The 18,547-nt window shown below is 44.1% G+C and overlaps 1 protein-coding gene across 1 annotated transcript in view; it reads right to left on the reverse strand.

Moving 5' to 3' along the window:
* Positions 1-1,279: 1,279 nt before the first annotated feature.
* The window catches only part of bmp1a (bone morphogenetic protein 1a), a 31,482-nt gene continuing 14,214 nt past the window's right edge, over positions 1,280-18,547 (reverse strand). The window contains exons 5-20 of the mRNA XM_080467926.1: positions 18,339-18,517; positions 17,943-18,048; positions 12,385-12,509; positions 10,564-10,679; positions 10,280-10,382; positions 8,940-9,056; positions 8,418-8,563; positions 8,129-8,324; positions 7,740-7,865; positions 6,398-6,558; positions 6,035-6,215; positions 5,814-5,939; positions 5,498-5,625; positions 4,845-5,058; positions 4,394-4,644; positions 1,280-2,415 (exon numbers count right to left, since the gene is read on the reverse strand). Of these exons, the coding sequence (XP_080324052.1) occupies positions 2,281-2,415; positions 4,394-4,644; positions 4,845-5,058; positions 5,498-5,625; positions 5,814-5,939; positions 6,035-6,215; positions 6,398-6,558; positions 7,740-7,865; positions 8,129-8,324; positions 8,418-8,563; positions 8,940-9,056; positions 10,280-10,382; positions 10,564-10,679; positions 12,385-12,509; positions 17,943-18,048; positions 18,339-18,517 (2,410 nt within the window). The 3' untranslated portion in view covers positions 1,280-2,280. The remainder of the gene's footprint in view (positions 2,416-4,393; positions 4,645-4,844; positions 5,059-5,497; positions 5,626-5,813; positions 5,940-6,034; positions 6,216-6,397; positions 6,559-7,739; positions 7,866-8,128; positions 8,325-8,417; positions 8,564-8,939; positions 9,057-10,279; positions 10,383-10,563; positions 10,680-12,384; positions 12,510-17,942; positions 18,049-18,338; positions 18,518-18,547) is intronic.

The raw sequence follows: 18,547 nt of genomic DNA on the forward strand, positions 1-18,547 counted from the left end.
TGAAAATGCAGCGCATCAATGTTTTACCTCAATTATTTAACAAAGGGAAGCGCTGTTCTATGTAACGTGGCGTATCAGCACAGTGTGGTGGAAACAGACGGGAAAAGATAACAGATGAGAGAGAGGAAAAACCTTGCTGGGGAGTCTTCTGTTTTCTTTTTGTGAAAGCACCAAATGTACGGTTATGAAGACAAAAAGAAAAACAATGTTTCTCGTAAATCTGCACAGCCGCTGGGAAAGTGCTGGAATTTCAAAATGTTTTTTTTTTCTTAAATTACAAAAACCCTTTTCATATGGAGGTAATCAGCTCATGTGCATAAGTGTGTATGTTGTGTGTGACACTCATCAAAAGAAAGGCACATTTATGTAAAAAGGGTAAACTACTTGCATATTTCAGAAATATTTATCATTTATTCATGAAAGAGAATCTATTTTGAACCGTTTCAAGCAACGCGTGTCTGCAGTTCGGTTACGGCGGAGTGTACTTTGCAGGGTCTTTTTGTTAGAATAAGTTCAGGGAAGGCCACAGTTTCAGCCACTTCTGGCAGGTTTTTGTGCAACACTGCTCCTTCTCTTTTTTGTTTTCAAGATAAAAGGACATAAGAATAGTAATGAAATACTTATTGAGGAGAAAGCGAGGTTACAAAGTGGGGAAAGAAAATGCTTTTGGATTGTGGCTCCGTGTATGAATGGTAAATCACAGATAATATAAATAAGAGATGTCTGACTTTGTCTGCCTTTCTCAGAAAACCTTTACTTAAAACCAGGGTTACCATTTAAGTTTTGCAATCCTTCTCACATGTCAATGGCACAAATGAGGGATACAGATCCAAGTTAGTTCTGTGAATAAAAGTCGAGCACCAATAAAAAAAATGTCAGACTGCAGCAAGTTCACACAACATGTTGCTGAATGACAAATAAACGGAGAAAGGGAATCGGTGAGCAACAAAGTATATTCAACATCGACCAGTGGCTTTACATTAGAAGGCAATTATAGGGCTAATGTCAACAGTACCTTTCCACCATTACATTACTTATGTAATCACTATAACAATAAATACCCAGGCTCATTTGGTTCTTGAGAAATACTTCATTGTACCAAGAAAAGGCATTTTCTCTGGAGAGATATTATTTTACATCAGAACTGTAAATCAACACTGGAACATAAGTCATACCTTTATTACCCCATTGTAGAGGGCACACACAATGTTCAAGTATGCCTGAGGAACTAAATGGAGCAATTAAAAAGAAAACAAACAAACAAAAAAAAACAGACGAGTAAGAGAGATAAAATGCATTTAAAAAGAAGTGAACTGGCACTGCATTTCACAAAGATTCAAAAGCTCATGATTTTGGAACAATTCACTGTAAAGTGCCAACGGCTTTGAGCTGAAAAACAAAAGCACATGTTCCCTTTCAAAGATCAAACACATCACTTTATACATGGAGGTACAGGAATAGCCAGTCATCGGGCGAGCAATTACCAACCAGAAGACATGGGCCACATTTCATTTATTAGTCCTTTAATAAGATATCTGCTTCCTCAATTTCCTTGTTAATGGTAACAACGAGAATCTTGCCACTGGTTGCCAGGACAATGCCAATTACAAATGCTGGTGTTGTCACTGTACAGTTTTCCTTCTTTCCTTGTAATTACATGCAATTGACTGACATACTGTATCAAAATCTCAAGTCATGTCCTTTCAATCCTCTTACAGGTAGGAATCCTTGAACCAAAGGGACGAGAGCGTGAGGAGAGGAGAGCAATTATTGAGGAGTGCAGAAGATGTTTCCTACTCTTCCTCCTCCTCCTCTACCTCTCCTCTTCCTGGATGTAGATGGGCTGGCCTGACAAAAGCAGGGATCTGTCCAGCTGATGCCTGCCTTCCTACAGGTCCTGAGAATCCGCTGTTTTCCTTTGTGCCTCATTTTACAAGGCGTGTTAAAAAACAAAAAACAAAACAAAAAAATACCTGGAGGGGACTGGGTCAATAGATTTTCCCCCTACTGTCCGTGTGAAGCGAACATTCACCCTCCCACCCCAATCCTAACCATAAAAAGGTAAAAACAAGGTGTACTGCAGAATGGCTTTACTCCTCACAGTCTGTGGGGGGAGCTAGAGCCCCTAGGAGCTGAGGTGCGGTTGGTGGTCTTGCGGCTGTTCTGTCGTGTCTGATTCATCTTGGTGGCCGAAGGTTTCCGAGCGTCAGGCTGGCGCCTCATCTGGGGGCCCCTCCGTTTGCCCCTGAGCCCCGCGCGGCCCCTTCCGGCCCCCGCTGGTCACTTGCGTGAGTGCAGTGTGTCCTGAAACTTGGTGCTGGTGTAGCGGACGTGAAATCCCTTTTTGTTGATGGTATCGTCAGAGCGGAACTTGATCACAATGGAATCACCAGCCGAGTAGATCTCCTCTGGAGGCTGACAGGAGACACAGGAACAACACAGTCATTTCAAGTTGGGGCTTTTCTGCTTCTTTGACTGCACTTCAATTAGAAATAAAGACTCCTCACATGCTCACAGGTCAAATCAGTGACCATGAACAGCAGCCTCTGAGGGCTTCTTCTGGAACAACCGGGAGCTACAGACTGAGAGTCGGGGTCAAGCAGCATAGTCTTACAGCTGCAAACGGATTCAAGTGCTGACTGATATTTAAGTAAGAATTTTAAATACTGTGGTGATTATGGTATGCCACTGAATGGAGCTCAGTTCACCACGAGAAAAAGAAAATCTATCTCCTACAAAGGTATTCATATATTGCTCTTAATCAGTGGTTTAGAAAATGTGGGGCGTGCCTTCCCTGGGGGGCACAGAGGAACTTCAGCAAAGGGCATAGCAACAGGAAAAATAACCAGAACTGCTTATCTAACTTTAGGTGTGGTACATGTGGACTTTGAGGGACTGGTTGTGTTGCAAAGAATTTTGTAAGAAGCTAAAGGCACGTCAGTCATAGTTTAGTGCTGAAACCGCTGAAGCAACCAAAGCATCATGACAGTCAGGTGGCCAAGGAGGACAAACACCACCGCACAGGTGAAGCTTTCCTCTCCCTGCTGCTAAAGACAATTCTATCGATCCATCTTCTCCACCAGATTCATCCAACTTGAGGGTCACCGGAGACCGCAGCAGTTCTCAGCTGTCACTGGATGAAGGATCAGATAAATCCTGGACAGGCTGCCAGTCTGGCAGTGTTTGGTAATGCTCCTATAACCAAGCTAAACTCCTTCCTAATGTTTGACATGGCATCTGATTGTAAATCATGAGAATAATAAATATAAAAGGCTTTGAATTATTAAAATTAGATGACTCTCATGGGTTGAGTATAAGCAGGTGGCCAGTAAAAGTGGGGGACTCATTCTCCTGTGCACCGAAACCCGCCCCCCCCCGCTCCAGAACAGGCTCAGATAAATTCTTTCCAGTAACAAGTCCACACAAAAGTTATTCAACATTTGACCATGTGATTATTAATTTGTACACCATTTTGAAAAGTGATTAGTGAGTTGCGGTGCTGCCACAAAGACAAGCTCTGTCAATTCAAAGCAGCCGAAGCTTGTGCAGCCAACCGTAAAACCACTTGACTTCTGATTGAAGCTGCCATTTATGTGAATAATACTTCTACAGTGGGCCATGAGTCTCAGTTTATTGGGGAAAGGATTCAAAGCACAAGAAGGAAGCAGCATTTCATTTCACCGTAGACCCAGAAACACCGTGGACTATTTAACGGAGAGAAGCCCTTGGGCGAAAGTAAGCCTCCCAACACTATAATGAGTTTTCGCTTTCCTTTAGATCAAATTGTGTCAGTTTATTTCAACATGTCTTATAAAAGGAAACTTGATTGAGAAGCCGTTCCCCGGTGTACCCAGTGTTATATGTCCCCTCCAGCGGTTGATTCATCGGAACAGTCGTGAGTAAGAGGCTGCAGCTTATTACTGAAGTGTGTAAATGAAATCAAGCTGTTCTTTGACCTGAGGAAACTTGTGTTTCTATTCCCTGCCGGCCTCATTGTTCCAGACACCAGCTGCAGCCTCAGCACTGGTGGATTGCTTCTCAGTTACAACCCAGCGCCAAGGACTCTGATAGCCTATCGACACCCAGAGAGTGACCGCTTGTATTGGCCCACGACCAACTCCTCAGCAACAGTCTTGCACTCGGAGGAATGTATCAGCTACAACAGTCAATGAGCTGGAGTAGAAACTGGCATCTGAAGCCCCTGGGTGTCTCTCAGAGTTACCCACTGACAGGCTGCCAGGACTGGTTAGTCAACAGCAGGACTAATTCCTGAACAATTATGCAAACACTCCTGCTGCTGTAGTGTAAAAAACAGACTGAAGTGCTGAGACTTGCCGGTTGTTATTAGTCTCAGAAAGTATGCCCACAGGATAGTGAAGGCGGTTGCTCTTACCCCTGAACCACAATAGCGTCCCAGACGTGGAGACTTGGTGTCAGCGCCATCGAAGAGCTCCATGTAGTCGTAGCCGCAGTCCGCCTCCTCCTCAATCTCAAAGGTCTGGAAGATGAGCTCCACGCCGTAGCCTTTCTCGGCCGAAATCACCCACTGGCAGTCTGATGCCCCGGGGTAGTTATTGTCCCCGAACTGGGCGTGGGAGAAGAGGTCCTTGGTTTTGACTTCAGCCTTGAGACGACCTCCACACTCTGGACAGAAAAGTTGATGAAACAAGACAAGAAGATTTACTTGTTGGGCAATTGGGCAAGACACTCAAATGCTGAAGAAAAGAAAAAAAGAAAAAGATTATTTGTGCATCTAGATGGGTGTGAATTAACAGATACATGAGGCTACAATCTCATCTGCTCTTGTTTCTCCAATAGGCGGAGGAGAAATTCCGTAGCCTTACCTGCAGTATGAGACGCCTCAAAGCCTTTCTTCTGCACCGAGTTGTCCGAGAAGAAACGAATGAACAGCTTGTTGCTGCTGGACGTGATGGGCGGAGGTTTTTTGGTGCCGCAGAAGCGACCCAGGGTCGGCGCTTTTCCATCTCGGCCATCATAAATCTCAATGTGGTCATAAGCACACTCCAGGTGGGCCTCCATGTCGATCTCATTAAAGGCCTTTCACAAAACAAGATGATGATAAATGGACTTGCTGAGATTAGGCTGGTCCATGCCGTTTTTTTTTTTAACTAACTATTCATTTATCTGCACACACAAACCCCAGCAAATTAATTCACACAGCAAGTTCAACAGCAAATATATGAGTTCATAAAGACCTCAGCTCTTGTGTTGTTATTTGATATCATAGATGTCTCTGTGCATTTGTAAAGCAAATCTCTTCTTAAAAACATCAGCGATGACAAAAATGCAGATATTAACAGAAGGGGGAGCCACACATCATCATTAGAGGTACTTTAACTGCTTCTGACATGAGCACAGTAAACACAGATGGCCTTACTGGATTTAGAAATTCAATTACAGAAACAGGCTTTGTATAAACAAATACACAAATGACGATCGGAGCTGTGCTGAAAGCAGGAGAGAGAGACGGACGTACGATTTTGATACGATGGCCTGGAGTGGTGGTAAGTGCCCAGGTGCATGCCTTCTTGCTGGGGTATTTATCCGGCCAATTGGGGCTGGTAATGACACCACTCACACTATTCACTGTGTGATCGCAACCCGCTACAAGAAAAGAAAAAACAAAGAGAAATCACTGAGTCAACAACGCACTCTGAAACATGCGAATACAGATTTCATGCAATGTTGAAACTGCACTCAAACTGTGTTTGACAGGTAAGCAAGCTTTAGCGGCGGCAGCTCTGATTACAAAAGGATTAACAACCACACACACAGAATTTAAGGTGAATTACCTTCTTTACAGTCGTGCTTGTTTTCGTGCAAAACAAAACCACTCCGACACTGACAGCTGTAACTCCCGAAGGTGTTGACACACTCATGCTGACAGCCGCCGTTCTCCTTAGAGCACTCGTCTTTGTCTGAGGAAGGACAGGGGCACGGTGAAGGCGATCACTTTGAAGACTGACGAGTAGGAGCGAAAAGTGGCCGAGCGAAAAGATTTGAGCTGCTGTACCTGAGAAGAACTGCGCTTTAAAGCCCTTTTTGGACACGGTGTTGTCAGATTTGAACTCAATGCGCATGTTGTTGTACTGAGAAGTGATCGCTTCGGGTTTCTCCGCCCCACAGAACTTCCCATGGAGCCTGGAGTCGGCAGAAAGTCCACTGCGCACCTCCACGTAGTCGTACTTACACACCTGAGCAAAGCAAGACAGCATTTAGAAATGGTAAGACTCTTCTATTGGTTTCAATTATGAAACACAAGAAAAACACAGAATTTTTGTTTGCGGTCAGACCTGGGAGCTGCAGCGCAACAACGGTTTGGAACACAGAACAAACAAACCGACTATCGATTAATGCAGAAAAACACAGTGCTCACGTCATTGCCCTCAGTCTCAAAGACGTCAAAAAGCAGTGTGATGCGGTACTGCGTGGGTGCGACGAGCTGCCAGATGCAGTTCTTGTTTGGAGGATACTCTCTGGGCCAACCTGGACTGGTGATGGACCCATTCAGCTTGGTGATGAAGCCTCCACAGGCAGCTGAAACAGACAGAAGAACACACTGTAATGTTAACACAGCTGCGGATGAATGGACAAATGAATAAATTATATCACCCGCATGTTAAACCAGGACTCTATCCAGATGGATAGAAATATCCTTTAAAAAGCCCGATTATAGCTTGACCTTCCTGCCAAGGGCTGTCAGGCTTTATGAGAGTTATACAATCCACAACATGTTACGACTACCGACACCGCACATTAACTCCCCGGGATGTTCTTCGTTCAAATAAACATGTGGTGTTGACATTCGATCAGTGCAGCAAACGATGTTGCGAAATATTAACGAAGAAACAAAGTCATGAGTTCTCGAGTCTGCATGTTCTACCTATTCCTGATTTTTCCCTTCCCACAGGCTAAAAATATTTAATTGCAGTAATAGCGACTCTAAATTGCCAGTGTGTGGATGTGAATGCGAATGTGTGTGATTGCCTGTCTCTCCTTGTCTGCACTGTGATGGACTGGTGATGGACTGGTGATGCCTGCCCCCCCCCATGGCCTTAATTGGATAAAATGGTATAAATGATTGATGGGTGGATGTTTAAATTTAGACTGTAGTAGGTGCAGCTAAGGCAGTTTGTAAAGCAGGTCGTCTTTCAATTAAGGTTGGCAGTTCGATCCCCCATTCCGCTCTTTCCATGTATTGAAATGTTCTTGGGGGAAGACGCAGGGCCTCAGTTTATATTCCCACTGGTGCACGAGTGTCTTGGATGGCAGCCGTTATCATTGGTGTGTGAGTGTGTGAGGGAAAAACTCTAAGACTGATCATGTAAAGCACATTGAGACACCCGAAGCAGTAAAATTGCCATTAAAAAAGTTAATTCACAAATAAGCACAATACTGGTACACACAGTAAAGATGGAATGATTGCCGACATCCTCCAAGGGCAGACAGTGGTTACGTTTTCATTTTGTGCAGCTTGTATACAAGCAGCTGGCTCTTCAAACACCAACATGTAATTTGTGAGATAAATAAAGCTTGCATTGTTGTGACTCAAATGTCTAAAATACAGTGCCAGGCTATCACCAGCGTCCCTGCGAGCATGTTGTCCCAGCTTTTGGGAATAACTGTATTTATTGTATTTGGGTGGCTAACTGTGCAAAGTGCCTTAGCATGTAAATTACATGGTGAACAGTGCTGGTGCCTTTCCTCCATGTACTTACCCTCACAGCTGCGCTTGTCTGCAGCCAGCTCATAGCCTGGGTCACATTCACACTTGTAGCTGCCTAGTGTGTTGACACAGCGTTGCTCACAGCGACCGTTGTCCGGCTTGGAGCACTCGTCCATCTCTGAAAACACAAAGATATGTTGGGACCCTTTTCACTGGCCCCCTGGCTCAATGGTGTACAAAAGGAAACTCTCCAAAACAACGGCAACCTTGGGCAGAAAGGGTCACACTGAACCCAAAGGTGCCACCAGAACAAATAGACTGAAATAGACCGACAATGCAGAACTAAAGGAAAGCTAATGTTCAATAGTGAGATTGCTGGAAGGCGTCGGATATACAGATGTTGAAATTCACTCCAGAAGTTCAGAGCCCTCGACCTCTCACCTTTGAAGAAGTTAGCAGCAAAGCCGGCCTTGTTGACAGACCCATCTGAAACAAATTTCATCCACAGATGGTTGGAGGTGGTTTTGATGTCATCTGGCTTGTCGTAGCCACAGAAGCGGCCCAAGAGACGGCTGTTCTCTGAATTCCCATCACGCACCTCAAGGTAGTCATATGCGCAGCTGTCGTGCCTCTCAATCTGTAATGGAAATGGAGAGAAAAATATTAGACAATAACTCCAAAGAAAAATTTGATTAGAATCAATAAATGAGGGGGAAAAAAGGGGTTTTACCTCAAAGGACTGGAAGGTGAGGCCCACATGGAAGCCCTGAGTAACAGAGATCTTCCACACACACACTTTGTTGGGCCTGTAGTCATCAGGATAGTTGGGGGACTGGATCTGGCCATTGTCCTTCTTCACCTCCCCACCACAGATGGCTGCAAATGACAAGTGAAAGCAGTAAAAACACTGCCGAGCTCCCACGATAGCAATATCATCTGTACATGCCTCAGAAAAAAAAAAAATGTGCGCTCAGTGTTGATTCACGGATTTGTGAAATGCCTGCACACACACACACAAATATACACACATCCCTTTGCACGGTCTGGAAACAATGGAGCCGAGTGTGAAGGCCGGCCAAAATCTGATTAATGCAGCGTAAAGTGCCTGACACATCAGCAGTACCGGGGCCAAAAAACTGGATGTTGCTACAGCTTCTAGGCACATTGTTGAATGTGTGACTGGCCATGCGTTCAGTCAGCTGAGCGACACGCTGGAGCAGGGTGCGGGGAGGACACAGGAAGGAGTGCTTACCCTCATAAACAGCAGAGAAGCCTTTTCCCACCCAGTTGCTGCTGCTGCGGAACTCAATCCACAGGCGGCTGTCGGTGGAGATGATGGGTTCAGGGAGCTTATCGCCACAAAACCGACCTGAGTCACAGGTGAGGACACACAAAGGCTTGATCGGGACAAGCATGGCAGGGTTGTAATTTTCTCCAGACAGCTATTTATTTCTAAACTAAACAAATCATTACAGGATACAGAGAAGTACGATGAGATCCATAAACATAGACAAACAAAACTAAACTAATCAACAATTGGTGCCTTAATGTTACTATTCAACCGGGCAAACCAGATCCATCACCTCTAATTATATTTCAAATTTAAAGCATGTGCATGTAATGTTTGCGGTCCCTCCCTGTTTTTTTTCTGTCATTTTGAAAGTTTAGTTTGTCATAAATTAAAGGGAGAGATAACCACGGTGCTCGGCTGCTACACTTAAAAATCCAGGGAAACAGACTGTAAGCAAACTAACATCAACACCATGTGCTCAAGCTGCAAACAATGGAAAATACACCATACGGTGAAAAGATCAGCCCACACTTTTACTTCAGAAGTTTAAAGGGTTTTTTTTTTTAGTGTGAACAAGCTGAAGAGCTCGTATCAGTCACAACTTATTCTTATTTGTTTAGTTTGTCCATTACTTGAGGTAGCATGCGTTGATCTTAGTCAGGGTGTGATTGTGCAGCTGTGATTAAATTTACTTTGACTGCAGACTGGACAAAACAAATCAAATGGTTAATTAAACTCTCATTAAACTGAATTGAGAATGTAATTAAATAAAAGTGAATGCAAAGCAGGGCTGCTAACTCTTACACGCTGAGATGAAACTCAACAAACTTGAAAGATCTCACACAGTCTGTACTTTGTATAAGCCAGAGCAGCAAATTTTGGGTGAACCTTGGTTTTAATCATCAAATAAGAAACGAGAGGTAGATTTAACTACAAAATATTCAGAGTATGACGAGCTAAAGATTAGTAAAATGACAATTTTCTCAAATAAAAATGGTATGAGTTCAAATATTTAGATACATGTGAAAGCTCCTAGGCTAAACTTCGTATATATGTGCAGTTAAATTTCTATTTCTATTTAACTTCACTTAAATGATCAATTCCATTCTGTGCTGAACTACGTGGAACCATGTCAAAGAATTTCCCCCAGGGATTAATAAAGTGATTCTGACTGATAACTACTGATTAATGACCACAAACTAAATAACCAAGTTGTGATCTGTCGATTAAAGAGGTATAACAACCATAAATTTGTAGGTTTCAGATTGATGCAATTGACTGTTGCTCAGGTGAAAGCTGACCTTTGAGTGGTGCCTTCCTCCAGTATCCATCTCGGATCTCCACATGATCGTACCAACACAGGTGGCTCCTGTACAGATCCATGGAGGTGAAGTTCAAAATGATCTAAAAACCAAAGAGAGGATCATTATTCACACGCTCCGGGGCAAAGGTTACACACTGCTCAAGCTCAGATAAATATATAATGAAAATAAAAACAGACAGCACGGCCACATGAAAGCAGACAGTGCTCCTTGTTTTTCCAGGCATCTCAAGAGTTGATTTGGCACTTTCCATATGCTCATACCTTTTCCCCCGGTGTGACTGATATCCTCCAGATGCAGTGCATGTACGCCGAGTATCCATTGGGGAAGCCAGGGGAGGAGAAGTTCCCGTTGCTGTCCTGCAGACTGTCCCCACATCCTGTGCACAGAAACAAAAACACACAGACCTGCACGTAAGGCCCAGAGCTAGGAGTGAGACATACTACCAATTAGTTTCTGCCTGAAAAACACCTAATCCGCTAAATCAAGCAATACAGACAAACAGCGCGAGAGTAAATCCCCTGAAGCCTCCATGCAGAGACACATGCTGGATGTTGGAATTATAAAGCTGAATGTGAAGTAAAGGGCAGCTCTTTTATGTTTCAAAGGCACATCTGCTGATAATATTCACCCACAACCCTACATCTCACCCGCTCCCTCCCCCACCTCGTCCAGATGATGATCACACAAAGGACTGGAGAGAGTATGAGACACTTTCTCTAAGCATCCTCTGAAAATAAACCTGGCCCTCTATAAATAACCCAGCCCTCTCGAGGATGTGATGCATTATGTACGTGAAGCCAGTGAGAAGAAAATAAAAAAACAACTCTCAGTTTAACTGGCAAAAGTAAGAGTGCATGAGTGCGAGGTCTGATTTCAAACACAACGCGCAGGCTTGTGCAATGAGCGAGAGACACTCCTGCCAAGTGAGGGAAAGATGCGTTTAATTAAGCTGGAGAGGAAATGCTAGAGAATGGATTGGTATCTCCACTTGTCCATCTTGAAAACTGTGTGTGCGTTCACAATTACCTCTGTGTTATTTTTACCAGGGGCTGCATTTAGTAGGAGTTACGAAAACATCTAAGCCGTTTGTTTGCGTTTACTGCCTTGCCTCGAGGCTTGTGGCAGCAGAACGAGGAGCCCAGAGCTATAATGGGTGTGTATTAATGCTGAGGTGTGCCAGTCCACATTAGCAATCACTTAGCCACACACAAGGCATGGGATGAGAAACACTCCCAGGAATGCTGCATGAATGGAAGACCTGTGGCTCTTTGGGGATTTTTTTTTTTTTTTTTAAGGAACACGTGTAGAGACTGAGTAACTCATCCCCCACACTGTGTGCCACATCATCCAACCTTCCTCACGAGAGAAGAGACCGTCGTGATTAAAGAGACAGCACACTTGCACTGTGCGCATACAGATCCATTACAGCTAAAACTTCCACTCGGTCTCTGAAACCGCACCGGCCAGCCCATCTCTGGTGACCCACTGCTATGTTTATTCATTGAGCTTTCATGTGAAGCTGACAGCTAACAGCTCTCCTTGTCATGCCTACAATTAAGTGTCTGAAATCAAATGAATTTTGCAGAAGGCTGCTCCTGAAGGTACATCTATCAATGCCATAAATGTTGTTCAATTCCACAGGATTAAATTCTCTCTCCTTCGTTAGTATTGAAGCATAAACAAACTGTGTAGAAAAGGTGCCAGGCTTACGTAACTCTCCTGAGAGAGGAACTGCTCAGTTTACATTTTACCCGCTGTGATATGTAAACATGAGAAATAACTCAACTATCATTTTAGTCATTGTCTTCACGAGACCAGCTGTTAGCTTGCATTGATCTGGGGGAAAGAATGATGACAAACTTCCTGTCCCTGGGTAGTGTTTACACTCCTCTCAGCTTGGGAGCCTTGGCTGCTGAAGCCAACGAACCACGCCACATCAATAGTAGATGCATACAGTGTGAGCTGCATCTGGTGAAGGCAGGAGGAGTCAGACCGCTCATTCTCTCCCTCTCTGCTGTGCAAAAATGCAAAAATAGACAGGAAAAACCCGGAGCAGACAGGATCTGTCATTTTGGTCTTACTGGAGCATTTGTAGAGTTTGCGTGCCTGAGAAATATCCCCTTTGCTAAGCCTGGTTCTCTGGCCAATGGGTGGCCGCACTCCATTCACATCGTAGCGTGGCAGGATGGTGTCCAGAAAGATGCCTCTGTAATTCAGAGAGAGAGCCTGATGTTAATGTTGCATGAAACCCAGACAGCATGCACATGATCCTGCTAACTATTCCAACATCCATGTATGTCTAATACCGCTTAATCCTGCGCAGGGTCGCTGGAGCCAATCCCAGCTTACAATGGGCAACGGCGGGATACACCCTGGACGGGTCGCCAGTCCATCACAGGGAGAAAGACAACCACACACACTCACATTCACACATAAGGTTAATTTAGGTTCACCAATTAACCTCACATGCACAGAAGTAGCCAGAGAAAAACTCACACACACACGGGGAGAACATGCAAACGCCACACAGAAAGGCCCAGCCGGTATTTGAACCCAGACACGGTGAAACGAGAGCGCTAAGTGTTCCAACATACACGCCACAAAACACGTTTGCTCAAGGATTAAGTGAATTACCATGAATTGGTGCAATTCAATCACCGTCAATGTTAAAATTAACTGCTCCTAAAGAATTGAGACCTCTAAATACGATGATGAAAAGGAGCATTGCCAGTGTTGACAATGGCAAACAAATTGTGGTATTTTTTGGGAGAAAAATTCATCAAATCCAGCTGCCAGAGAAGAGAGGCATGGCGAGCTCATTGCCGTAATACCTCTGGATTAAAATTGAGAACATCAACATATGTTTTCTGACCAAAGAAATGTCAGAATGGATGTGGGATTGAATAACAAGATGAATTCTAATGATAGACTGGGACATTTTGGTGTGGAATCCACATGTTCTTCCTGGGTCTGTGTTGGTTTTTTCTGGATACCTCATCTTCTTCCCTCAATCCAAAGGCATGTTTTTTGCATTATTGGTGACTCACTGTATACTCAGTGGGAATGTGTGTTGATTAAGTGTTGTGGTGCACTGGTGTCCTGTAGCGAATGTCCCCTGCCTCTTAGCGGAGTCAAGCATCAAACTCAATGACCTTGACATGAATAAGGCGGGTACAGAAGATGGATGAAGGAATGAATGTTAATAAGGAGACTGCAGTGGAGGAAGAAGAACAACCACACTCATCTGAACACAAAGAGCCCTATCATTAAATATACAGATCAAGTTACTTGGCTGAAAAAATAAGAAAAGGAAAAAAAGAAAAACTTTCAAGTGATAAACTTTCGATAATGTTACGAAACCAGTGAGGAAATACTTGACATACTTTTCCATTTGACCCAAAGTAGCTTTTCTAATATTCATCTTAATGCTTTTTGCGCAAACTTTAAGTGCAAACTAGTTTTCTTTTATAAACTATAAGGAAGTATTTCTCTAAATTGAATGTGGATTTTTAAAAAAACAAAAAAATGTGTCTGAAGTGCACCAGACGGACAGTTGCAGTCACTTATCATTGTTTTGCTTTGAGGTCAGGGTCATGCAGTCTGCTTCAGGGGTTAAGGCTGAGATCATTCTTCACACATGTCTGCCCCACAGATGGACCAAAACTAAGAGCTTAAGCCCTTTTCCGGAGTTACAGAGAGATCAAAATGAATTGCGTTGAACTGTGAAGGCAGGGATGTGAACATCAGCCACATTTTTGAAAGAAGTCCAGGCTGAAAAGAATAAAACTGCTCAGGTGAATCATCTCTACAGCTTTGGGAAGGGAAAAAAAAAAGAAAAAGAAAAAAGAACAGAACAGTTAGTCCACAGAGACTGTTATTCACCACGCTGCTTCACTTGACACTTTGCTAGTTTATCATCTTCATTTTTCTCCAAGTATTGGCCAGGAACGTCCTGGCTCCCTGGCTGTTCCCATGGTGACATGCCTATCAACGCCAGGCATGTGCAAACAAAGCAGCCTGAGCTAACAGTTTAGACTCTGTCTGTCTGTCTGTCTATATGTCTGTGAGCCTCCAGGAGCCCGTATGCTGGCTGCTGGTAGAAAAAAAAAAAAAAAAAGCCACTCCAGTCGGTGTCAGAGCAGACAAAGGGCACGCTGGCAGGTCTCTATTTGAGTTGGCACAGCTCCATGCATCAGTGCTAAAAAAAATATCTCTGGAGCAATGGAGGGGGGCAAGCTGAGCTGTGGGTCGGGTAACACACCCCAGAACAAAAAGCTATGGGATCAACTGGGCTTGTCCCCAGGAGACACAGAAAAACATCAAGACAAGCCATGAAATCTTCCCAACAATACCCGCAGCAAAGGCCCTGGCTTCCCACGGTGATTTACTGTAAAACACAGCGCAAACACAACGGCCAACAATGGAGTAACAAAAAAAGGGACACCAGCACAGGTAAATCAGCCAATCAGCACTAAAGAGAAAGTGCTTGGAATGACTTGTGAAAAGCTAACAGGAGCCCCTCGTCTGCGAATACAGCTCTGTGAAACATTCCCCAGCAGCAGCCATCGCTCTCACATGTTTAAGCAGTCCTATTGATCAGCACAGTTCCACGAATCCGGACAGGAAGAGAGTTGGACCAAAAAACAGGACAGGGTAAACTACCCCATACAAACACACTTCAGGACTGGACTGCTCCGTTGTGCGCAGAGCTGTCGGGGATCCTGCACATTTACAGGATTAGCAGGTTAAGTCCAAAGTTGACCTGAAAGCGACAACAGCAAGAAGGACATGTGCTGAACAGACCGAAATCCAACACAGGATTATAACCTTTCCCCAAAAGACCCCTTTTTTTCTAAAACTGAAAAAAAAACCCAGCCATTTATGAGTTTGGTTTGGACTTTGTTCGGGTTGCCAAACAAATCCTGTAAACCTAAAAGCCCAACTGAAGGGAGTACAAGTTGTTTGCATGAAGTAAAGCTGTATGACGCAGGAGTATAATGTTTCATGTTATATATCACGCCAGATGTTTCTTTCTGCCTTTCCATTCGTCCATTTTTCTGTACAGGCAATCAAACACGTCAAGAAATCCAAAATCTGCGTCTGCGGTACTGACGAGCGGCATTTCAAGCTTCAGTCTGCGTGAGGTGCGTTTCCGACCTGCAGTTTGGATGCACGGGGCCAGACAGGAATTTCTGTACGTTGGCCTACCTCCAGCCTCAGCCGCCATTTAGACAAAGATCCCCTCTCTGCTTATGGGAATCTGTTCGCTGCAAGAGCGAAGGCAGCTGATCTGGGAAGAGGCCACTACACAGAGAGGAACACCAGGGCATGAGAGCCAGTGGTGGGGAGTATAAATATATATGTGTACAGCTGACACAGAGGACCGACCAACAGCTGGTTCTTATATCAGATTGAGGTAGTAATGATCATAGCCTGAGCTTATATGGTTGTTTTCTTTGTGTTTTTTCATGTGCCCAGAGATCCCATTACACCTTCTCGGACTTACTCAGGGCTGGCACAACTATTGTGTTTGGTAAAACACTGCATAGCTGAAGTGACTGTTTCTGCAGCAGTCCAAAAGCGCTCCTATAATTCATTTATCTATGTAGCAGACGTGAGCGTAAACTGCAGCTGGAATACAGAAAACAAGAGGCATATCCAGCACATAGCATCAGGGGGTAACTGTAATAGCGAAACGACTGAAGCTCTGTTGTCACAGTTTAGGGAATATGTCAATGACAACAACAAGTGTGTAAAGAAGCAAAGGTTAGGGTTAGGCTTGCTGATGCTTTTGTGTTTATAATAATAATAAATCAGCAAACAATTCAGACTCAACTTCTCCCAAGAGGTCTATTTTTGCACTCACTTGGTTTGCTACTTAATAATATTTGAAATTAACTACAGTCTGGGGTGACCAGAGTAAAGTTCCAGACTGACCCGTGTTCGTCATGTGGCTTTTCCGACTAAAGTTTCTTGTGAAAAACCGCAACACCCCTGTGTAGTGGTGAATGACAGCACAACATCTGGCGGAGCTTCCTGGGGCATGCAGCGGGGAGTGGAGAATGAGGTCAGCTGGTGACTAATTTAAGTGTCATTTTAAGGGAGATGCGAACTGCTGTGCTTATACAAGCACAGAGTTTTTCCAACCAACTTTGGTTTTAGCTGGACTTCCACAGATGGCTATTTCTGTTCATTTATTTACCGACTGTCCAAAGCCTGAAAAATGAAGTCCGAGGCACAGTAGAGATGCGGCGAAACTTTTCCTTTTGTGAGTGAAACAATAATGAGGCCAATAAAGTTTCCAACTGCTTATTCTATACCATATGTAGGTGATTATTAGGGGTGAATAAAAAGTGCGAGGTGTGCAGGAGACATTTAGCAGCCAGGTATTTGTAATTACACTGAAGGTATTATATGTTTTTCAGCACACACCTCAGAAATACGAGTCCGCCAAGTAACCCAGTGTGACATCAGGCTACTAATCATCAAAGTGTCTTCAAAGACCTTTTAAGATTATAATGAGATGTTTTATGGCATGAAAGTACAACATTTACAAGCAGCTTCATATAACCTCGAGAGTGGTGTGCAGAGATTTTGCCGGGAGGAACCGGGGCTGCTGCTGCTGGCTTAGCTCAACCACCAGGAACGACACCGTTTTAGTGGGGCTGCTGCCGCAGCAAAAGCAGCAGGAACTGAAGAAAACAAGCTCTAATTTATAAAGGCTGTGGGCAGAAGCTGGTAGCTAAACCCTTTAACAAGGACCACAAAGAAATCGCTTTCGCTCAAAAGAAAACAACGCATAAAATGACACGATTATATCCCCGTCAGAGACGTCCGACTGAGGAACTTTCACAACAATCTATTGTCATGCTGCTAATCCTGCTAAATCCGTAATAACAGTGAAAAGCGTAAAAGAGACTGTTTTCATTGCCACAGGTAAAGCCTGTGAACTCAGGCCAAAAACCAATTCACTCAGATTCACTGAGACTCGGGGAAAGATACTAAATAGAGCCACATGAGTTCAATTTCTTCATACGGCTGGTATATTATTTTTTGATCCCCAGAAACCCAACACAACAATAGGCAACATAATCCTGTCCCAATGTTGCACAAATCACATTAGTGCTTCTCCAGTTCTCCCGGAGACTGATACAGTGTTGGAAGGATCGGCTATTGAAAAAAAAAAGGCCCAACCCAAAGAAAGTTGCAGAAGAATGCTTCTGACTTCAAAAGTGAAACTCTCTTTATAGAAATCCACGAAAGACTCATCTGCTTCCAAGAAATCAGTTTCTGTGTCTTTGCACCTGAACAATCCACATCTAAGACAAATATTCAAGTAAGAGCAGGCTTTTCAAAAACTCAATGGCCTGAAGCAACAAGTTGGATCCTCAAAGTGATTTATTAGTGCAGAAGAATTAAAGGCTTCATTCTACCTTCTTCCCCCGATTTGGGAATAGAGCCACATTACTCAGCAGTAGACCACAGAGACAGACGTGGTACATTACAAATCCACACAGTCATTAAAGATTATGAGCAGAATGGAAAACACTGATGGGTTAAAAGGCTGAAGCAGAGGGGGGAAGCTGACTCAATCACACGATGCCAGTTTATACGGGGTGGAACTTGACAGGGCTCCTACCTGGAGAATGTGTTCCTGGCATAGTGCATGATACTGTCAAAGTCGTAGACTTCTCCCAGAGAGTCCACCTCCCCTGGCTCCATCTTCAAGAAGTTATACTCCTGTCCTGTGAAAGGGAAACATCGAAACGTGAAGCCAGGTCACACTGTGAACACTCCTCTATGTATGTCAAAGATGAATACAGACTGTCAGGATTGGTTTTCTATGCTTGTCAAGAGATCTGAGGACACGTTTTAATGGAAAGTTTCTGGCTAAACATGAGCGTGTACAGATGTTTGTTGCTTTTGTTATAATCATAGCCTTCCCTGTCTGTGTGAGAAAAACAGGTGGCTCTTATTAGTTGGTTTCTGGCTACACTGGTTGCACATTATTGCTGAGGGATCACCGTGCACCTACCCGGATGAATGTTGTCCCGGATTATACTGACGTGTTCGTCTCGGTCGGGCCGTGTGTGTTCATGCCAGAAGCCGATCACGTGACCCAATTCGTGCACCACAATGCCAAACTTGTCACAGTTTTTACCGATGGATATGGCCTGGGGGCCCCCTCCTCGACGACCCACATAGGAGCAGCACCTATGAATCAGCAGCCAGACGCACACGTGG

This window comes from Lipophrys pholis (genome assembly GCF_963383615.2).
Source record: "Lipophrys pholis genome assembly, chromosome: 7".
NCBI lineage: Eukaryota > Metazoa > Chordata > Actinopteri > Blenniiformes > Blenniidae > Lipophrys > Lipophrys pholis.